The following is a 24,746-nucleotide window of genomic DNA, read 5'->3' as shown; positions in this document are numbered from 1 at the left end:
ATAGACAATTAGATCTTGTGTTTGTTTCAGACCCGTCCGAGGTCACGGTATGTAGAATTGACGCTCTTGTTGTACCTGAAGACCGATATCATCCAACAATGGAATTGACAATTTGCCTCCCCTGCTCTGATACCCTCTCTCCTTTAGTGTCGCCAACTAAAATTAGATGTTTTCGTAAATGTGACTATAATAAACTTAACGATATGATTTCACATTATAATTGGACAGACTTGTACAATTGTACAGACATTGAAAGTGCCACTGAACTATTCTATATAGCGTTAAATACTTTTTTTAATGAATGCGTTCCTGATAGGTTTCCTTTAAACCTAAACAGGCCTCCTTGGTTTACCAATGCGCTTCAAAGACTTAAAAACCTTAAATCAAATACTTATAAAAAGTATAAAAAATCGCGTAAGCCATTAGATTTTTCGAAATATGTAGTAGCTCGATCGGATTTTAATGTTCTCAACAGTCATTGCTATTCTTTGTATCTAAATCGATGTAAATTTTAATTTTCAAATGATCCGAAACAGTTTTTCAACTTTGTTAATGCCAAGCGTAAGTCATCGGCATTGCCTTCATCGGTACGTCTAAACTCAATGGAGGCATCGACGGATTCTGACATTGCTGATTTATTTGCTGAGTTTTTCCAAACCACTTATAGTTCGACAGCTTGGTCAAATTCTAACTACCCTAATCCCTTAAATAGGGCAAATTGTATTTTTTGCCCTTTAATTACTGAAAACTCTCTCTTATAGATTTAGAAACAACAACGCCGACTTATTCTCCCGGTCCAGATGGACTTCCTGGATGTGTGCTCAAGTTTTGTGCGTCAACCATTTGTAAACCGATTCTTAAACTTTTTAATTTGTCTATTTCATCATCAGTTTTTCCTACTATCTGGAAGGACTATTTTATTATTCCACTTCATAAAAAGGGTGCGAGGGCTGATGCCAAGAATTATAGAGGTATTTCCAAATTGTCGGCAATTCCTAAAGCATTTGAACGTATTATCACTTCTCATTTGCAACATTTATGTTCCTCGCTTATATCATCGTGTCAGCATGGTTTTGTTAAGCGAAGATTATTCTTGAATTGTCATCTATTGTAATCAGGGCTGTGAACCACTCCGGAGCTGAACCACTCCGAACCGGAGTGGTTCACATTTTTTAGAAAACGAACCGAACCGTAAACCGGAGCGCCGAAGTTTTTTATAATTGAACCGGAGCCGAACCGGAACTTTTTTTTTGATATTCGGTTAGGTTCAAAAAAAATTGATTTTGTGTGTTCTTGTTTTTTTATTCAACATTGTGGGGGATTTTCTGATCATATTAACATAGAGTTTATTTATTAAGGGAAATAAAAATGCTCAAATATATTGTCTATGCAATGCCTGCATCTAACTCAATCAATCTAATAATATATAATTATCATCTTCCAAAACTTTTCGCAGTATGCCCACATTAAAATTACATGATTAAATTCATGGTAGTATACTAATAATAGAGTATTTCCAGTAAGACGATTTTCTATGCGGAATGTTAAAAAAACATATTTAATTATGTGAATGTAACAAAAAAACAAGAAAGGAAAGCTAACTTCGGGCGGAGCCGAAGTTGATATACCCTTGCAGAATACTCTGTAAATTATATTCTCCAAAATTATTCATATGATGCATTCTTAATAACATCTATGTTTCGATGGGTTTCAGAAAAAAACATCGATATATCGATACATCGAATTCTATACTAATTTTAACGTATATTTTAGTTTTTTATATTTAATTAATCAAAAATGTGTTAAGATTACCAAGATTCTTTCCTGCCAAACATTGATGGGTAAAGAGGAAACATCGATGTTTGTAAACATCGATGTTTCCCAAGTTTTGGAAAACATCGATGTATCGTTACATCGCCGATGTTATTTCCAGCTCTAGTTGGGAGTTCCAATTCTTCGAAATGGCTCTTTTACCAGCAGCAATGGAAAACCAAAAAGTTCACGACTTCTTCATTTATAATGAAGACAATAATAAAAATAAGTGTAAACTTTGCGATTTCGAAATGACAGGCAAACATGCCTCAAATTTAAAACGGCATATTGAAAGGAAGCACAAGGAGTTGGTACAGAAAATTGAAACAAATAAGAAGCAAGTAGCAGCCGACCAGCCACCTATAAAGCAATTCTTGGAAACAGCGTATGTCAAAGTGAAAATCACCAAAGCTGACATTTTAGATGCTTGCCTGGAACTAGTCACTAAAAATGGGCGTCCATTAAAAATAGTTGAAGATTCTGGTTTTTTAAAAATTCTAAAGCCCATGTGTGACGCTTTTAGCCCTCCATTGAAAATCAATCGCTTTAACATACGGAACTTAATTCAGGAAAAAGCTAGTAGCATTCGCTTACACATTAAAAATGTTCTACAAAATCGGTTAGTCCAACAGAACCCCTGTTACTTGGTGATATTACATTTTGTTTTATATATTTTTTTAGACTTATATCTATAAAAGTGGATTTTGTAAGCCGTTTGGATCGTGCTATCATCGGAATAAACGCTCAGCTTCATAATGGTTCGGAAGTAAGGTGCTACACATTAGCTATGAAAGAAATACACGTGCAGCATACAAGCGTAAACTTAACCACGATTATCCAAAAAGTGCTGGAGTCTTTTGAAGTTTCGCTCCGACAAATATATACGCTGACGGTGGACAATGGTGCCAATATGGTTTTGGCGGGAAATAAACTAAACCAATTATGTAGGGTTGACCTCGATGCAGAGCACTCCGAATGCGAATGCATTTTTACAGAAATTGAAATAGATCAAATTCAAGTGGATTTACCTCAGGACTCAATCACCACAGTGCGTTGCGCAGCGCACACTTTAAATTTAGTTGTTTCTGATTTTTTTAAAGAAATCAAGATTGATTTATCTAAAATACGCACTTTATGTAAAAAACTAAGAACTCCAACCATTCTAAATCTGCTTCATTTAGAAAATTAAAACAAGCCGATATTAGACTGCGCCACGCGGTGGAATTCCACGTATTTAATGTGCGACCGAGTTCTTACATTAAAAGAATTTTGTCTAAAAAGCTCAAATGACATAAAAGAACTTCGTTTAAAAAACACCGAATGGGACGCAGTGAAAAATTTGTGTGATTTGCTGAAACCTCTTTATGAGTTCTCTTTAAAGCTTCAGAAACTGAATTTGTTGCCAAGTGACTTCTATTTCCAGTGGTTTTCTCTTCGCTCTAAGACATTAAAATCGTCCTCTAAATATAGTGTAGCATTGTCAAAATGCTTAGAAAAGCGATCACACATATTGAATTCAGTTCCTATAATATCATCCGTTTTTCTTGACCCTAGATATCAAGTAGTATTATTAAGAGAGCAAAAAAATGACGCTAAGGCACACCTACGTGAAATATATCAAAGGCAACTTGCCTTGGGTGATGATGCCGTTTTCAATGCCTCTGCGGCCTCTGCATGTTCAATAGATGATGAAAATGAAAATTTATTATCTCAATATGATACTAACTATAATATTAAAGGCAGGAAAACAGCTTGTGATTTTATTAATTCTTTCAATGGCATAGAAAGAATTAGAATGAAAGACGATAGTATTTTGAAGTTTTGGGACGTCTATCGATGTGAAAACTTAAGAAAACTAGCTTATGTTGTTCATGCCGTACCTGCTACACAGGTATCAGTAGAAAGGGCGTTTTCCACTTTGAAATTTGTTTTATCTGATCTCAGGGGTAGCATTGATGAAGATATTTTGGAAGATATTATGTTAGTTAACCTCAACTGATGAACACTTTATAAATCATAAATCTTGTAACTTTACTTATAAGTCTTAATGTTATGGTACATATTTGAAGGAAAATACATGGAAATAAATGTTGACTTTATTATTTCATTTCAAAACAAACAAAACAACAGCCGGAGAGTGCAGACGTGTTTTGCGCGAGCTCCGGAAAAAAACCGCTCAAAAGTGAAAAACAATAACTAACAAGAAAGGAAAGCTAACTTCGGGCGGAGCCGAAGTTGATATACCCTTGCAGAATACTCTGTAAATTATATTCTCCAAAATTATTCATATGATGCATTCTTAATACTCATAAAAAATCCCAACTTCCTAACCTTAAAAACACCAAAGTTATGGCATTTCCAATTGTTCAGTTATATGGCAGCTATAGGATATAGTCGGCCGATCCATATGAAATTTGGTAGGTCGGATTGATTAGCCAAATATAAAACCCATAGAAAATCCCAACTTCCTAACTTTACAAACACCAAAGTTATGACATTTCCAATCGTTCAGTTATATGGCAGCTATAGGATATAGTCGGCCGATCCTTATGAAATTTGGTAGGTCGGATTGATTAGCCAAATATAAAACCCATAGAAAATCCCAACTTCCTAACTTTACAAACACCAAAGTTATGACATTTCCAATCGTTCAGTTATATGGCAGCTATAGGATATAGTCGGCCGATCCTTATGAAATTTGGTAGGTCGGATTGATTAGCCAAATATAAAACACATAGAAAATCCCAGCTTCCTAACTTTACAAACACCAAAGTTATTTCATTTCCGATCAATCAGTTATATGGCAGCTATAGGATATAGTTGGCCGATCCCGGCCGTTCCGACTTATATACTGCGTGCAAAGGAAAGAAGGGTGTGTGCAAAGTTTCAATTCGATAGCTTTAAAACTGAGAGACTAGTTTGCGTAGAAACAGACAGACGGACAGACGGACAGACGGACAGACGGACATGGCTATATCAACTCAGGAGGTGATCCTGATCAAGAATATATATACTTTATAGGGTCGGAGATGTCTCCTTCACTGCGTTGCACACTTTTGACCAAAATTATAATACCCTCTGCAAGGGTATAAAAATACTAGAGTGGTGTAATAAAGGCAATCTTATTGCTAAATACAGTAAATAATAATTAGTGCTATGTAAAAAACTAGTGCAAAGTTATTATAAAAACTAAGAAGTGCCACGAGTGATAGCTCAATGAGCGGCGATTCAAAAAATGAGCGTAGAAGCTCCGTAGACCAGAGAAACAGTTATATTTCTTATTTCTCAACCCGCGATACAGAAGTAGAAAGAACTTCTTCAAAGAGCAACTCAGCCCTACTGACCATTGACAGTGCGAGAGCACGGTCTTGTTCTCCCGCCCTACTCACACCAACTCCCACTTCATGGAGCTTGCAGTGTAGAACCCCACCCCCAGCTTCGACTAACAGCTCACCAGCCACGAGCACTGCGACCTCGTTAATTTCTTCAACCGCAGCCACTGCAACAACAACATCAACGGTCGCCGTCAACAACAACGCGATTTCGAATGCGTTTGCAACTTCTGCAGCGCCGAATAAAACTACAAAGCCAAGTGTAAGTACGAGTGCCAATATCGGCAATATCAAACAACAACAAGTGGGTCCGGCTATACAGACTGGCATGGACCGTTACATCCAAATCAAACGGAAGCTAAGCCCGCAAAATAAAATGGTTGGAAATAAACCAAAACAAAATTGCCCTAATAAAGGCAGCGAACAACCAGGGGCATCTAGTAACAACAGATTCGCCCTATTGTCGGAAATTGATAATAATCAATCCGAATCTGGACAGGCTGTTCAAAAGAAACCAAAGCCCCCACCAATTTACATAAGGGAACAGAACTCAAATACCCTAGTAAAGAAAATTGTTGCGCTGGTCGGGAATGACAACTTTTATGTTACTCCCCTTGTTAAAGGGAATATTCATGAAACAAAGCTTCAAGCTAAAACAGAAGATCAATTCAGAGCTGTAACAAATTACCTAGACGAGGCTAGGAAACCCTACTACACGTACCAGCTCAAGAGTAGCAAGGGCTTGCAAGTAGTGCTAAAGGGCATAGAGCCCGACGTATCCACCAATGAGGTAAAAGAGGCATTAAAAGAAAAAGGATTCTTCTCCAAAAATATTATTAATATTATCAACAAAAATAAAAAGCCGCAACCACTCTTTAAGGTCGAACTGGAGCCTCAAAGCAGAGCCTTGAAGAAAAATGAAGTGCACCCGATCTATAAACTGCAATACCTGTTGCACAGAAGGATTACTGTAGAAGAACCGCATAAGCGGAATGGCCCGCTACAATGCACAAACTGCCAAGAGTATGGACACACCAGAAACAACTGCGGGCTTCGTTCAGTCTGCGTAGCTTGTGGTGGCTTCCACAAATCCGAACCTTGCCCTGCAAGCAAAGAAGACCCAAAGACAAAGAAATGCGCTAACTGTGGAGATAACCATACCGCAAACTACAGAGGCTGCCCGGTCTATAAAGAGCTAAAGAGTCAGTTTTAACAAGCAAAACAAGCACGCTCCCAGAATGCACGAAATGCGTACGTGCAATCCCAAACCACACCTAATGTTTTCTTTGCGAAAGCAGCCAGATCTTCATTTGGGCCCCTCAACACAAATGGGGGAGTTTCATACGCCAGTGCCCTAAAATCAGGACTTGCCAATCAGACGGGGTTCCCACAAGCTCAATGCTCTGAGCAAAATATAATAACACCTCAGCAAGCAATAGGACAATTACCAAACAGCATGGAAACCATGATGCTGACTTTACAACAGGGTATGATGGAATTTATGTCCTTCATGAAAACAACAATGACAAACCTTATGCAAAATCAAAACATTTTAATAAATTTGCTCACATCCCAACAATCTAAATAATCGATGTCTTGTCTTCGAATATCCATGTGGAATGCCAATGGCGTTTCACGGCACAAACTTGAAATAACTCAATTCCTCAATGAAAACCAAATAGATGTAATGCTGCTGGCAGAAACGCATCTCACAAGTAAATACAACTTCCAAATAAGAGGTTATACTTCATACTGCACAGATCATCCGGACGGTAAGGCTCACGGAGGAACTGGAATCCTAATCAGGGAACGCATTAGGCACCACTTTCACCAGAGGTTTGCAACAAATTATTTGCAGGCTACATCTATAAAACTACAAGCAGGCAACGGCAGTATCACTATAGCCGCTGTCTATTGCCCACCGCGTTTTACAATAACTGAAGAGCAATTCTTGGACTTCTACAATTCACTCGGAGATCGCTTTATAGCAGGAGGAGACTACAACGCCAAGCACACGCACTGGGGATCAAGACTCGTGACGCCCAAAGGAAGACAACTGTATAAAGCAATCATAAATTTGAGCAACAAACTCGACTATGTCTCCCCTGGCAGCCCCACATATTGGCCAGCTGACCCCAGAAAACTCCCGGACTTAATTGACTTCGCTGTGACCAAGAACATCCCAAGAAATTTAGTCAGCGCCAAATCGCTATCGGACTTATCATCGGACCACTCGCCTGTTTTAATAACTCTCCTTCAAAGCCCGAAAGTAATCGAGCACCCCTTCAGGCTGACCTCGACTAGAACTAACTGGCTAAAGTACAAAAAGTACGTAAGTTCCCACATTGAACTAACACCACAGTTAAACATAGAGAACGACATCGACTTCTGTGCTGATGCCCTGGAGTCAGTACTCGTGGCAGCAGCCAAAATCTCAACACCAGAAGAGACAATCGTGCGTAGCAACCAATACAAAACTAATCTGCAAATCGAACAACTGGTTCGGGAAAAACGACGTCTACGACGCGTTTGGCAATCCTGCAGATCGCCCCATTCGAAGCAACTCTATAATGATGCCACCCGCAGACTCACCAAAACCCTCAAGCAAGAAGAGGAGCTTGCGCAGCGCCGGTACATCGAGAAACTGTCGCCGACCAGTACAAAGCATCCTTTGTGGAGAGCTCACCCAAATTTAAGCTCTCCGGTAGAATCAGTCACTCCGATTAGAAACTCCTCGGGTACTTGGGCCCGCAGTGACGAAGACAGAGCCGAAACATTTGCTTTACACCTACGAAATGTATTTCAGCCGAACGCCGCCACAAACTCTCTTCAACTACCGCCGTTTAGCTCTGAAATTGCAATTAACCCGATTTTGTTTCAAACACCTGAAATTGCTAACGTCATTAGGAAGCAAATAAAACCGAAAAAGGCTCCAGGGGCCGACCTAATAACCCCAAAATGATAATTGAACTTCCAAACTGCGCAGTGGATGTTATATGCAAGCTATTTAACGGGATCGCAAAACTTGGCTACTACCCCAAAAAATGGAAAAAGTCCGTGGTTATAATGATACCGAAGCCTGGCAAAGACCACACAATTCCCTCATCGTACAGGCCAATAAGCTTACTATCGTGTCTGTCCAAATTACTGGAAAAATGCCTGCTCACGCGCATTACACCATATTTAAGAGAACAAAACTTAATCCCGGCACATCAATTCGGGTTTCGAGAAAGCCACGGAACCATCGAGCAAGTCAACCGGATAACTTCAGAAATTCGTACAGCCTTCGAACATCGGGAATATTGTAGTGCGATATTCCTCGACGTCTCTCAGGCATTCGACCGAGTGTGGCTTGAAGGCCTTATGCATAAAATCATAACATTACTGCCAGAAAACACTCATAAGTTACTTAAGTCGTACCTCTACCACAGAGTCTTTGAGGTTAGATGCAATACAACGACATCCAACGAGTATAACATTGAAGCCGGAGTCCCACAAGGTAGCGCCTTGGGCCCTACCCTGTTTATCCTATACACAGCAGACATCCCTACGAACGAGCGGCTGACTACGTCCACATTTGCTGACGACACCGCAATCCTGAGCCGCTCGAGATGCCCAACTAGAGCAACAGCTCAACTGGCTGATCATTTGGAGGTAGTTGAAAAGTGGCTATCAGACTGGCGAATCAAAATTAATGAACAAAAGTGTAAACATATAACGTTTACCCCTAACAGACAATCGTGCCCGCCGCTAACTTTGAATGGTACGCAGATTCCCCAAGCCAGCGATGTAACATATCTCGGCGTCCACCTCGACAGACGCCTAACCTGGCGGAGGCACATTGAATGCAAGAAAGTACATCTCAGACTTAAAGCTAGCAGCCTACACAGGATTATAAATTCTCGATCACCCCTGTGACTGGACTTTAAAGTTCTTCTCTACAACTACACCCTCAAGCCCATTTGGACCTACGGCTCCCAGCTCTGGGGGAACGCGAGCAACAGCAACGTTGACATCATACAGCGCTCACAATCAAAAATCCTGCGAACAATCACTGGGGCACCATGGTATGTTCGGAACGAAAACATCCACAGGGATCTGGGCATACCACCGGTCAAAGATGAAATAGCAAAGCAGAAAGCGGCCTACCATAACAAGCTTACACTGCACCCAAATAATCTCGCAAGGAACCTAAGACGGGTTTCGAACAGAACTCGTCTGCATCGTAACGAACTACCAGCCCAGCAATAAATATTAGGGCCCGTTAGTCTAAATTCAGTCTACATGACTGTAAGTTAAGTTATATTCTTAAGATTTGATATACTTATTGTTAGTCTCATATAGAGAAGATTCAATAAATAAAGCATATATTTACAAAAAAAAAAAAAAAATTATTTCATTAAAAAAAAAATTATTTATTTGAACCCTGGTTCGAACCTGAACCCTGCTCCGGCTCATCAATGAACCGGTTCGCAAGCCGGAACATTATCTGTCGATTAGGTTTGAACACCGAACCGAACCCATGCCAAAATAATATGGGTTCACAGCCCTGATTGTAATAAATGGATTTCAGAAAAAAATGCAGACTAACGTTATATATACAGATTTTAGTAAGGCCTTTGACTCCGTCAACCACTCTTTTCTCTTATTCAAATTAGATCTGCTTGGGTTTCCTGGTAATCTATTAACTTGGATTTCAAGTTACTTGAATGGTAGGACTCAGAGGGTTATATTCAAGAATTCTGTTTCAAAATTGATCTACGTGACATCTGGAGTCCCTCAGGGAAGTCATCTGGGCCCTTTGCTGTTTACTTTGTTTATCAACGATCTTCCCTCTATCATAACACATTCTCATGTTCTAATGTATGCTGATGATGTTAAGCTTTGTTTATCATATAATGATATAGCGTCGGGATTTAACTTACAGTCAGATGATGTTGAAAAATTGATTGTTTTCATGAATGGTGTGAGTACAACCTTTTAAAGTTGAACTACCTTAAATGCAACGTCATGACTTTTTATAGGGGTACTCCTACGTTTATTAGGTATTTTCTTGAAAATACGTCACTCGACCGTATATATTCAGGAAACGATTTAGGTGTTCTTCTTGACCCTAAACTTAAATTTGACTGCCACATAATGTCCACTGTTAATAAAGCCATGAGTGTTCTTGGCCTTATAAAGCGTTGGTCAAAAGAATTTGATGACCCTTATACGACCAAATTATTATTTACCTCCCTTGTCCGTCCTATTTTGGAATATTGTTCGTCGGTTTGGAGTCCACAATATCAAGTGCACATTGACCGTATTGAGTAGGTACAAAAAAAATTTCTTCTATTTGCCCTTCGTAGTTTGAACTGGGATCAAAACGTAAGGCTACCTTCCTACCAGAGTAGATTACTGTTGCTTAATTGTAAATCGTAGAAAAATGCTTGGTACTGTTTTTATGCATAATCTTATAAGAGGTGATATTGATTCTGCAGATCTTGTAAACCGCCTAACTTTCAATGTTCCTGTTAGACTAACACGAAATTATATCCCTCTAAATTTGCCACGATGTTCATCAAATTTTTGTCTGCACGAGCCCTTTCGCGTTCTATGTAATACTTATAACAACCTTTATCATCTAATTTGCATTTCCACTTCTATCCCGTTATTAAAAACTAATATTTTAACTCATTTGCGTTTCTCTTAATTGTGCCTTTTATTTTCATTTGTGTCTTGTCTCTATTTAATTTATGTATTTTCCTCGCGAACTCGCATTTTTTGCCCAAATTGATAATAGGGCCCGCGCGTAACAAGCACGTGCTTGGTGTCGTTGGGCCACTTGTTTGTACTGCTCGTAGTGCATCAACGTCCATCAGATTAAATTTAGACAATAAAAAACAAAGCTTTAAAAATTATTACACCTACATCATTTTACACGTCTGCACCGTCGGACGTGGAGATTAATACTAGTTGTTATTAAGTAAGTGTCTGTAAATGTGAGCGCAATTTTCAACGTCTGTTTTGTAGTTCAGTCTTATGCTTGTGGGTGTGTTTGTTATATGTAACATTTCTATGGTAAAGCGTTTTTTGTAATGTTGTTATTGTTCCAAAATAGTCGTTGCTTCAACATTTGGTGAGTGACCGCTGGTTTTATAGTGGGCCATAAGTGATGTTTTTTGTATATTAGCTTGGTGTCTTAATTTGAAGTCTGATCTGTGTTGTGATATTCGAGTTTTTAGTTTTTTTTATTCGAGGATTTAGTTGTTCCTATATATATACTGTGACATTTTTCATTTGTATCTCCATTGCATGGTATTTTATATACAACATTGTTTTTGTCAAAAAAAAAAAGAATCAACAACACGTACATCTGTGATGTTGAAAAATTAATATCATTTGATGTAGTCTCACTATTTCCCAGCATACCTATAGACCTTGCACTAGACACAATTAGGAAAATGGACAAAAATAAAAGAACATACAAATATGCTGAAAAAAATGTTTATGGACATAGTACAATTTTGCATACAAGACAACAGATATTTTAAATTTAATGACGATATATATACACACAACTAAAAGGAATGTCGATGGGATCCCCTGCTTCACTAATAATTGCAGACATAGTAATGGAAGAGCTATTAGACAACAATTTGAAAAAACTTGAACGCAAACCAAGATTTTTGACGAAGTATGTGGATGATTTATTCGCAATAGTCAAAGAAGACGAAATACAAAATACACTTGACGCTTTAAACTCTTTCAATAAAAATATAAAATTCACACTGGAACAGGAAGAAGATGGAGGACTAGCATATTTGGTTTCAATGGTTCATAGACAAGGGAACATTCTAAAACTAAAGTGGTATAAAAAACCAACAGCATCAAGACGAATTATTAACTTTAACTCAAAAACCCTAAAACAATAATTATCAGTACAGCAGTATATACAACGGATGCTAGCCATTTCGGACAACATTTTTCATGAAGAAACCAAAAATAAAATAAAACAAATTTTAAAGAGCAACGACTTCCCAAACCATCTAATTAGAACATTAATTAAAAGACACCAAAACATGGAACAAAAAACAAAATGTAGAGAACCTACACAATACATGTCCGTAACATATATACCAAGACTATCAGAACGCCTTAAAATGTCAGAATTTTACAATAAACAAAAAATAACGATAGCACACAAGCCCAACAATACCCTACGACCAATATTCAACAGGACCAAGACCAAAATACAAATGTTTGACAAAAACAATGTTGTATATAAAATACCATGCAATGGAGATACAAATGAAAAATGTGACAGTATATATTTAAGAACAACTAAATCCAAACTAAAAACTCGAATATCACAACACAGATCAGACTTCAAATTAAGACACCAAGCTAATATACAAAAAACAGCACTTATGGCCCACTGTAAAACCAGCGGTCACTCACCAAATTTTGAAGCAACGACTATTTTGAAACAAGAACAACATTACAAAAAACGCTTTACCATAGAAATGTTACATATAACAAACACACCCACAAGCATAAGACTGAACTACAAAACAGACACTTACTTAAGAACAACTAGTATTAATCTCCACGTCCGACGGTGTAAACGTGTAAAATTATGTAGGTGTCATAATTTTTAAAGCTTTGTTTTTTATTGTCTAAATTTATGTTATTTTATGTGTTTTTATGTTGATTATAGTTGCCCTGAAGACGGTTGCCAAAGTGCAACCGAAATATATTTGAAAAAATAAAATTTAAAAACTTTTATTTAAAAAATTTTTCATTTGTTGACCTCGAGCCGGAAAAACTCAAAAATTAAACATACATACATCAAAGGTCGCCTATAAAAAAATTTATAAATTATATAAAAAAGAACGCTACAGACGACAGGACGTTACTAGCAATATTAATAGCGCATTATTCATGTGTTCTTATACTTAAAAACTAAAAAAAATTAGCCAAAAATGTGTTAGAGCCTCCTAAAATACAACTAATTTTAGTATACATACACAAAAAAAGATTTTTAAAGAACAAAATTTTAAAAATATATGTATTTTTTTTAGTAAAACTATATATTACCTGTAAAATATTAAGTCTATATTCGATCACATTTATTTTGCCTTCGGATCCATTTAACACGGAAAAAATATGTGATAATAATTCCTTTACTATAACCCAATCGGAGCATTTTGTGGATATAAGCTTTAAAGATTCTAAGGACTCTCTTCGTGCAATGTCCCCTTTACTGTACAAATTTTTTATAAGAACATTTCCAATTTTTTGGGCATAACGACTGCAATCAAAATTCAACATAATAAAAATTAATCCAATACTTTCAAGTGTATTTTCTGGGCTTCGTAATATCGACCTTTGTAATGGGGGATATATATAGGAATCGAATTCTTTTTCAGTGAGTGATTCCAATAATGGTTGACAGGCTGCAATAAACGACTTGTCAGGTTTGTATTTGCATGAAATCATACTCTTTACAAAGTATTCCGATATGATTTCCGTATATTTTTTTAATATATTAGACTTGTTGCTTTTAGATTCAAACTGAATCATGGCCATGAGGATAATAGTAGCATTGCTAGTTGCTTCAGTTTGAATTATTGTGTCCAAAGTTTCATTAAAAATTGTCGTGTTTTCCCATAGCTCATACAATATTTTTGTTCTTGCTTCGGCAATTCTTTGGTTGGAAGATAATAAAGTTATTTGATAAAATAATGATTGATATTCAATTAACTTTTTTTTTTCTGTTTTAAATATATTTGAATCGCGGTCTGCTATTTTCTGTATTAAAGAAATCCATCCCAGTGCTATAACGGCCGATTTACAAGATTTTTGAGGGGAAACACCAGCGAATTCTTTAAATAAGAGAGTTTTAAAGACGTTTAACATATGTTCAATTGTTAAATCATGATGAATGGTGGCAAGATCAACAATAAGCTCTCTAACTAATCGTTGAGATGCAAGATCCTTATACTTGGTTATCGTAGTTCCAATGACTTTGCATATTCCTCGAATTATTGTTGAATTTATACCTAAAAAAAATAAACACACAATCTTAATTAAAAATAATAATATTTATGTGAGTAATTAATATTACATTCAATTAAATATAAGATTGCATTGTTATTATTTATTTTATTTCGGCAAAAATGCTTACTAAGTTTTACACAAAATATATTATTCCAAATCGCATTCCTCGTTCAATTTAGGTAACTTATACCAATTAGGTAACTGCGAAAAATATTGGAATCTTATATGAAAAAACCTTTTACCAGTTTTTTATACCCCTGTCGAAGTAGAGCTCTAGATATTATCTAAAATACTTAAAAAGTTATTAATAGCAATTGTAAGGAAGTAAGTTGAAGATAATAGATAGATAGATAGTTCGATAACGATTAGTGTTTCACCAACTTAATGACAGATCATCGCTACAAAGTTGGTGTAGAGATGAAAAATTGTATAATTAAATTAAAATAAATGTTTTTGTAACAAGTCAGTAAGGCCTAAGTAAGCCGTGTGTTATTGGGAACTTGTTGTGATTACTTGCGTACAAGCACGACACTCCTAATAATTTAAGAGTAAAACACATGATGTTGCCATGATGTGTTTTACTCCATGTTGCCATAATGTGTTTTACTCCTAAACTATCGGATAGCATGTAAATTATAGTTCGTAAACTATAGTTGATAAACTATAATTTCTAAACTATTGGATTAAAAAGGTATTGTTTTGTTGTTCTTGATGACTCTTTTGAAAAAGTTTGAAAGCTTTTCATTATTCTATGTTACTGATTCTTATTGTTATTTAACTTCTGAATTTTTGTTTAATCTTCGGTATTATTTGCTATTTCACTTATTTTCTTTGTTGAACAACTGCTTTTGACCCCTATTGGAAACACTCGAAACATTTAACTTATTTGTTTTAATACAAAAATTATAAATCTAAAATAATTTGTAGTTGTAAAAAGAATCTTTAGTACAAAGAGAAATCCTCAATTCGTAAATATTTGCTATATTATATATATTTTAACTTTCTTTTCGTTTTGAAATACGCCCATTAATCTTGAAATTTATTCGATCAATTTTTTTAAACACAGGACATACTGCTCACTTTGATCAGTCTGTGTAGTTTGTGGAGTCTTTCACAATTCCGTTAACTGCTCTGCCAACAAAAGAAGAAATGTAGAAACTGGAGAGGAAATCACACTGTAAGATACAAGGGCTGTGTGGTCTACAAGGAGTAAAAAACCGCATGCAACGAGTGACAACAACGCGCAATCAAAATACTCAGAACGAGTACACTTACTTCGGGACCACTGCAAGGTCCTCATTTGGTAAGCTATATATTTACCCAGAAGGGATACTCATACGCCGATGCCTTCCAAACAGGAACGGAAAACCCACTCCAGTCTAATCTAGGAAACGTTCAGCAGGTCCCAGGACAGTCACAAAGCACACTGGAAGCTATGATGGTTACTATGCAACAAAGTATAATGGAATTTATGTCCCTCATGAAAACGACCTTGCAATCACTGGTTGAAAACCAGAACATGGTGTTACAGTTGCTTGGAGCTAAGCAATCCAAATAATTGATGGCAAATCTACGAATAACCATGTGGAACGCCAGTGGCGTTCACAAAACTTGAAATAACACAGTTCCTGAATGAAAATCATATCGACATTATGCTACTGATAGAGACGCACCTTACAAAAAACTACATCTGAAACTAAGAGCCAGCAGCTTTTACTGAATATTAAACTCTCGATCGCCCCTGCTTCTGGACTACAAGGTCCTGCTCTACAACTCTACTCTTAAGGGGTAAACAGGGTCTTGAAGCACAAAAAAAAGCCTATTGTCGTGAATTTTTTAAAAGATCTTACGAAAATTTTACAAATTTCATTTATCCACATTAATGTATAAGCTTTAAACAACATTGTATAAAAATTTGAACAAAAAATATTAAAAAATGAGCCGTTGAGGCAGGCTTGAACTTGGCCACACCAAAAATCGTGTCATTGCGGTAGGCATAATATCTCCGTCAATTTTTATTTGAAATCGAAAAACCAAAGTTTTTCTGTTAGTGTATGTGTCTGGCTTGTCTTTGAATGAAGGATTATCTTTATACCCTTCCAGAAGGTATTATAGTTTTGGTCATGTGTGCAACGCAGTGAAGGAGACATCTCCGACCCTATAAAGTATATATATTCTTGATCAAGATCGCCTCCTGAGTTGATATCAGCATGTCCGTCTGTACGTCCGTCTGTCCGTCCGTCTGTCTGTCCATCTGTCCGTCCGTCCGTCTGTCCGTCTGTCTGTTTCTACGCAAACTAGTCTCTCAGTTTTAAAGATATCAAATTAAAACTTTGCACACACCCTTCTTTCCTTTGCACGCAGTATATAATTCGGAACGGCCGAGATCGGCAGACTATAACTGAACGATCGGAAATGCCATAATTTTGGTGTTTTTAAAGTTAAGATGTTTGGATTATCTATGGGTTTTATTTTTGGCCAATCAATCCGACCTACCAAATTTCATAAGGATCGGCCGACTATATCCCATAGCTGCCATGTAACTGAACAAAGAATAACTGAAGAAAAAAAAAATAAAAAAATTCCATAACTTTGGTGCTTTTAGAATTAGGAAGTTGGGATTTTTTATGAGTGTTAAGAATCATATGAATAATTTTGGAGAATATTATTTACAGAATATTCTGCAAGGGTATATCAACTTCGGCTCCGCCCGAAGTTAGCTTTCCTTTCTTGTTAAAATTAAAAATTGAATTTTTTGAAGTGCTTTTCATAAAAAGTGCCATTTTTTACGTAAATTTTGGACATATTTTGGCTTATAAAATGAGTTGTAATTAAAGATAAACAAAATCCTTCGTTCAACGACAACAAAAACATGTCTAAAAGAAGTGTACAAAAGCAGAAGTAGATCGGTGCAATAGTTTTTGAGAAAACGTGACTACCGTCTTCAAAAAAGTGGTTTCGAGAAAAACGCGATTAAAGTTTTAAAGCGGACCCAAAAGGTCGCCGTTTTCCTGCTTCTGCGTGCGGCACCTGATCGACGCCAGAGCCCGAATTGCCAGTTGTGACTTATTCGACGCGCTGGGCTTTAAATTTCTCCCATTCCTACAGTTTTGCTTCGATCGACTTGAAATTTTCGGACAACCTTCCTCACACTTTGTACTATTATATACAAAAGTTTGAAAAAAATGAATTTTTTTAAGTGTCAAGACCCGGATAACCTTTTAAGCCTATCTGGACATATGGCTCCCAGCTATGGGGGACCGCGAGCAGCAGGAACATTGACAACATACAGCTCGCACAATCGAAAATATATATGTATATTTGCAACCAAACCATCCAGAGAGACCTCGGCATTCTTGCAGTAAAAGATGAAATATACAAACAAAGTAAAACTCTCCGTGCACCCAAATCATCTCGCAAGAGGATTGACTCGTGTTTCCAGCAGAACCCGCCTACAATGCAACGACCTTCCAACCCAGCAAAATAATTCCCAGGGCCCCATAACTCAGTACCAGTCACATTTGATACACTTATTGTTAGAATCCGAAAGGAGAAGATTCAATAAATAAATATCAAAGCAGAAAAAAAAATTCGTAACAATTTTTAAGAAGAAACAATGATTGAGAAAAATTCGAAGAGTTTTAAAGAAAAACAAGAAAGAAACAAACTATATACCCTTGCAGTTGTTACAAATCGACTACATTTCGATTTGATACACCTTTTGTTAATATATGCCTATATTCTATAGCAGCTACATGATATTATTATTCGATTTTAATTTTTTTCCGATTGTTCCTATGGGAGCTATATGATATAGACAGACGGGCATGGGCTAGATCTACCCTCCTGGAAAAGGCTTCTTTACTGCGTTGCAAATTTTTGACTGAAATTATAATACCATCTGCAACAAGGCTATAAAAAAATAACAATAAAATCCTGGTACAAAACCAGGAAACCAATATGAGACAAATGGAAATAAAAGGCAAGTCAGTTAAAAATGGCAGGTTTTCGGCACCAGCGATATTTCTGGCTGGCAGCTACATACAAAACAGATAAATTGGCAACAATTTTCACAAGTTTTAAATATCTTCGTAGAAGAACTCGTTTTAAATCCTTTTAAGTCATATTTTACACAAGAATCACAATATTGTGATTCACCAAGATTCACCTCTTTCCCTACATCATCAGTTGCCATAGAAAATATACACGAACTTAGGAGCAGTGGCAGCATCGCTGGGAGAGGTGTCTTAGAGTAAGACTGTGTTTAAAAATAAAATTGCGAAAACAATTAACGATATATTATATAATTAAAACCGTAAATATATCTCCAGTAAAATCCGTTTATGTTCAGTCGATAACAGAAATGTTGCAAATATTTACAAAAGGTTTTGAAATTCAAATTCGTATATTCTTAAACATCTAGATCTTAAGGATTCGCGACTGATATGATTAAGCCCAAATAAGCATAACAAAAAGTTTTACTTAAAGTCAACCTTGTAACATTTAACATTTGTAATCTAAGCCAAAACATACGAAAGGACCGCAACGATCAACATTTTTTCGATCATAACCAAATATTGACTCAGGTTTTTTTGTGACGCAAAACTTTGCTCCAGCTAATATCAAATGATCGTTAGCGAGCGTGCTCAAAGCAAACAATCCGTTCGAATCACTCTCGCTTGACGCGTACATGATCGGATTTGATCGAACATTTTGTGTGAGCGTCAAAGAATGACCAGTTCGATCAAAATCGTCATCGATCGTGACTAGCATAATTATGAAGGGTGAATCAATTGCTTTCTCTTCTTAAATTCATTTTATAAAATGTTTGGTATTTAAGAATCTAACGTCTGAAATGAATTTTTAATTTATGAAAAAGTGATAATTTGAAACATGTGTTCCTTAACATTTTTAATTTTAACCATTACATTACTTTTGTTCCTTAAGCCTAGTACTCAGATCGACGAAAACTGTACGCCAGTCATGAGAGAGAGCGAGAGGCAAACAGCTGGCGTTCACTTTTCGTCAACGTTTTTTTTCACCTCGGTCCTCAGATCGACGAAAAAAATACCAGAAAATTACATAGCGTTGCCAGTCTGCGGAAATGAACTTTGGGTGAACCCTAGCGAAAAATTTAAAAAAATGTAATCTTTTGGCGTGCGCTTTTCACTAAACTTTTTAAAAAATGAAGGGTAAAAAAAAAAAACCGCAAAAATTGATTGCAGGAGTTTACATGGGAGGACAAAATAACATTAATACTATCTGGTGTGCCTCTTGTCAGAGTAAAATGTTTTTTAGGTCAAGAATGAACGAAAAAACACAATAAAAATGCAGCTATGAACTTTAAATTAGCAAATAATTATCAGTAAATTTAAAAAAACAACTGTTCAATTTAAATTGTACTGTTTTTTAATTTCTTCGTACAGCGGCAGTCCTGCCAAGGTAGTTGATAATATATTTTAAAGACTCTTTCCCGCAAATACGATATTTGAATTTTAACTGCATGTCAACAAACCCAGCTGATTGACAGTACGACCGTAGCACGCTTAAATCTGATGAACTCCAGAACTCCACTGGAAAGATTAAAGTTGTTACGCTAGCATACTGGTTTGTCGATCTGAGTACTAGGCTTAAACATGTTTAAGCATTACACATAAAATAAAAATCATAATACAAGAAATAAAGGAAATACCATGTTTTGTTTATTTGATGCATAACATCTTGTTTACTTTAAAAACACAAATAAGTACATATCAGAAAATTAAAGTGATCTTTATGCAGGTCGTCATTGTTGGTCGCTTGATCGCACGGCTTCTGGTGTTCCATACCCAGTTCTGGCGGATGCAGTGAGTCTTCGTTGCCTTTGTTGCTCATTATTGTCTCTTTGATACACACGCGTGACCAACTCACGCCAAACCAGAGAAAGAAAAAGAGAGACCAGATCCTAGCAACGCATACGAAGCCACACACAGCCTTAGTTCGCAAACTGAGGCCCCATTCTACCAGAACTAGTATCTACCAGCACAACCCATGGACATACATACCTTAAAGTCTCATGCCTAACGAAATGCTGCATTACTTCCTCTCCGACACGGCCATTCTGACATATACACGTCGTCGTGTCTACAATAAACATCTCAGTTTCTTTCCAACTTTATAATTTTATTGAATACTTCAGAAGAACTTAGTCCAATAATCTAAAACTCATATAATATTCCATAACATAACTTTACTTCTATTTCAAACATGTCACAGGTTACCTTCACATATCTCAGGTTAAATTCTTTTATAAACCATATATTTTGATTACATTTTCAAGCAAGAGATCATTTAAACATTTTCAAATTATACATTAATCAGTTCAAATCATCAATTCGAATTCCAATATACATAACTAACACATCTTTTACAAATTAAAATGTCCATCGCCAAAAACATTGACTTCACCCATTTTATTAAGTTTCCACATTGCTTCACGAATTCATCAAACACATTTCTAAAGCAACCCTCGTCCATCGCCAATCATATGACTTCACTAACACTCTTCTGTTTCAACAGACGATTCCAACTGACTTTGTTCTTTATAATTTACATTAAGCTCTTCTGGAATTTGCACATCCGGTAACTTTCGCAAACTTTCGTGTGGATACTTGTAACGTCTTCTGTTCTGTGTAGACTTTAAAACGTATCGGTCTCCGTCCAATACCTCGACCACCTAAAAAGGTCCTCTGAACTTTGGATCTAATTTCGTTTGCTGTCTCTCACTGTTTTTAAGCAACACAAAGTACCCCACAAAGAACCTAATTGCCTTAAGCATATTTTTATTAAATTTTGTCTTCTTATATCAAGCAACCTCTTCCATGTTCTTAGCGGCCAACTCCCTTAATTTAATCTTGTCAATTTCATTTTCAGTATCACTAATACGAGACAACCCCAGTGGCCCGCAACTTGCTACGTGCTACGATTAACTATACAGTAAAGGGGTGACTGTACATCCCCCAGTGTATCTTGCCACGATCTAGAACTTGTCCCAACAGCCGTCATAACCCTTTCAACTTGACCGTTGGCTCGACTTGTAGCTGTTTCAATTAGATGTAATTGTATTTTATGGTTAGAACAAAATTGCGCAAACTTTGTGCCCGTGGTGCTGCGTTCCTGATCGGCAATGAAACGTGTTTTCATTGCGTTTATACAAGTATTAGCATCCAAAGAAAAGGTGTGAAACAGTTACATGTATTTAGTAAAAGCGTCGATTTGTACAATGATATATTCTTTACGATCACTTTTTCTGCTCGATTTTCCCATATATCTACGTGAACGATGTGCCAAGGAATGCTAATTTTTGGAATTGGATGTAATTAAATTTGAGGTTTTCATGACGTACCCTTAGAAACTCTGCATGTAATGCAGTTCTCCACAAATATTCGAACATATTTTGCCATACCAGAAAACCAGTAATGACTGTACACCTTGTCGAGCGGTTTCTCCCAACCTAGATGCATGATAGACTCATAATTTCATAAATCAATTCGATTATCTTCTATTTTACTTGGTACTGACTTATTCTTTTGACACACCGGATTCCTGGATAGAAAGTCCACGAATTCAAATGTTTGTAAAAGCTCCCACCAACAATAAACCCTAGGTGGCAACTCGACTTTATTTCGAGAAGGTATGTTTCAAAACTATTTTTTTCAGATGTGAGAAAATATAAAGGCTTCATCAGTTGGGAAAACTCCGGAATGAATTGACGAAAATATGACGCTAACCCGATAAACTGTTTTAGAGTAGAAACTCTAACTCTTCGGTGAAGCAAAGGTAGCGAACTGTAGATCTCAAGAAAAATCACTTGAAAATGTTAAATGAGGACCCTGCCTTCACTAGAACGTCTAATACAAGTTGCACCGCTCATACTCTTCTTCTTTCGTTCCTGAAAAAATTAATATAAACGATTATAAACGAATGAACAAAACTGCCAAGTGCTTTCAATACAGCTCTTTGAAACACTGAGGGTGCGTTCTTTGATCCGAAGGGCATCGAAAGAAATTCGTAATGCCCATCAGGAGTAATAAAAGCAGTATATTCAATTGATTCCGGGTGCATTGAAATCTAACCACGTCCAGAGAAGTGAAATATTTAAATATTTATTTATTTATTTTATATCAAAAGTAGTAATAACCCCGAAGAGAGCAGACGTGCTTTGCGCAAGCTCCGGGAAATGTTGAAGAAAGTGGATGTATTAAGCCCCATCTATAACCTGCAATACCTATTGCACCGAAGAATCAAGGTGGAAGAACCACATAAAAGGAACGGCCCAGTGTAATGTACAAACTGTCAGGAGTATGGACACACCAGAACATACCGCACACTTCGATCAGTATGTGTAGTTTGTGGAGACTTTAACAAATCCGCCATTTGCCCTGTCAACAAGAAAGACCCCCAAAAGAAGAAATGTGGAAACTGCGGAGCAAATCACACGGCAAACTACAGGGGCTGTATGGTCTACAAGGAGTTGAAAGACCGCTTGCGACAAGTGACAACAACGCGCCACCAAAACACTCAAAACGTGTAGGGGAGAGTGGGGATAGGTGAACCACTTTTATTAATAACATTATTATGTCTGAACAATTCGACGTAAGGGTCTGCTGTATATAGAAATCTAAAAGAGCCCACATTTCTTGGAATAATAAGTATTATGCAAAAATACTATCTTTTGTTTTGTAAAGTTTATTTGCTTTCCAAATTTTTGGCTCAAATGGTTCAGGTATCCCCACCGGTGGGGAACCACCTATCAGGATAACACAAAAACTACAATTGTATAAAAAAAGTGTAATTTATTTCTTTGTGCATGCCTTCTTTCTGTTCGAATATAAACATTGCACCTTTACAGCATGAAATCAAACATTACAATATTGCTATTTATTCTTATTTTTGTTTTTATTCTTTCCTTTTTCGAAGGTTTTCTTGAGTTTTCTTATTGTGTTTTTCCATAGCCGCTGTCTACTGCCCGCCTCGCTTCACAATTACTGAAGGACAATTCCTGGATTTTTACAACTTATTTGGAGATCGCTTCATAGCAGCAGATTATAATGCCAAACCTACCCATTGGGGATCACGACTCGTGACTTCCAAAGGAATGCAATTATATAATGCAATTATAAAACTGAGCAACAAATTGGACTATGTTTCCCCAGACAGGGCTCAAACTTAATAGATTTTGCCGTGACAAAAAACATTAAACGCGTTATTATAAGCGCCGAAACGCTTTCGGACCTTTCATCTGACCATTTGCAAGTGCTAATAACTCTTCTTCAAAGCCCAGAAAATACAGATCACCCCCAGAGACTGACATCGCACAGAACAAACTGGTTAAAATATAAAATTTATGTAAGTTTCCACATCGAACTAACCCAGCAGCTTAACATCGAAAAATCTACTGATACTCTTAAAGATGTACTCGTGGCAGCAGCCACTATTTCAACACCACAATCGAAGGACGTGCAAATCAACCAATCAAAAGAGGCGTCTGCTACTTGCTTGGCAATCCACCAGATCGCAATCTTTAAAACAACGTCTTTAGGAAGCAACTCGCACACTGAACCGAGCCCAGCATAAAAAGACGCTGAAAATGCACAACTGCGGTACATCGAAAACATCCTCTGTGGAGGGCTCACCCAAATCTGAGCTCTCCAATCGAAACAGTCACTCCGATAAAAAACCCATCAGGTAGCTGGGCCCGCAGAGACGAAGATAGAGCCGAAACTTTTGCTTCACATCTCCGAAACGTTTTCCAGCCGAACCCTGCCACTTGTCCATTTCTCCTACCACAAATTGAATCGGAAACTATATCCTTACCAACATTGCTTCAGCCAAAAGAGATAGCGAAAGTGATCGGGGATCTGAAACCGAAAAAGGCTCCAGGCAGTGACCTAATAACACCAAAAATGATAATTGAACTTCCAAGCTCTGCTATTGAGGCAATTTGTAAACTCTTCAATGGGATATTACGCCTCGGCTACTATCCGAACCGAAGCCCGGAAAAGACCACACAATTCCTTCATCCTACAGACCAATAAGTTTACTATCGTCTCTGTCTAAATTGTTCGAAAAATGCCTTCTTACACGCATAATACCATATCTGGAAGCTGTAACGAATTGATTTTTTACGGTCTGCTCGCTACGAGTATCGTGCGGCTAGCTCAGAAGATGTGTGTTATTCGTCTCACCAAATTTATATAAACGTGACCGCCCGATTGTCTAGTGAGAACGTACAGAATGTTAGGATGTTTATACTAGTATCTTTATTCGCCGACTTGTCCCTCGGCCTGGGACTAATGGTGACAGATGGTTGTCTCAACGACTTCCTTGAAGAATTGTGGTTGTTCCACCGTCGCTCTCCGCTGCCTCGTTGCTCGCTGGTCCGGAACGCCTCCGTTGTCCTTGGCCTCGGGGCTATGAGGGTCTAGGGATGCGTCACCGTTCCCAGACTAGGGTGAACAGGCACTGGGCTCTCAAAGCGTACGCCTTTCGCCGCCACAGCCTCCTGTCCCTGGATCT

At 37.2% G+C, this 24,746-nt stretch overlaps 1 protein-coding gene across 1 annotated transcript in view; it reads right to left on the bottom strand.

Annotated features, from left to right (window-relative positions):
- Positions 1-24,746, bottom strand: part of LOC108045087 (eIF-2-alpha kinase activator GCN1) — a 57,581-nt gene that overhangs the window by 10,832 nt on the left and 22,003 nt on the right. Inside the window, exon 3 of the mRNA XM_044459304.1 lies at positions 13,227-14,191. Coding sequence (XP_044315239.1) covers positions 13,227-14,191 — 965 coding nt within the window. The remainder of the gene's footprint in view (positions 1-13,226; positions 14,192-24,746) is intronic.

This window comes from Drosophila rhopaloa, unplaced genomic scaffold (assembly GCF_018152115.1).
Source record: "Drosophila rhopaloa isolate 14029-0021.01 unplaced genomic scaffold, ASM1815211v1 contig_190, whole genome shotgun sequence".
NCBI lineage: Eukaryota > Metazoa > Arthropoda > Insecta > Diptera > Drosophilidae > Drosophila > Drosophila rhopaloa.
This window is presented reverse-complemented; position numbering and strand designations above follow the sequence as displayed.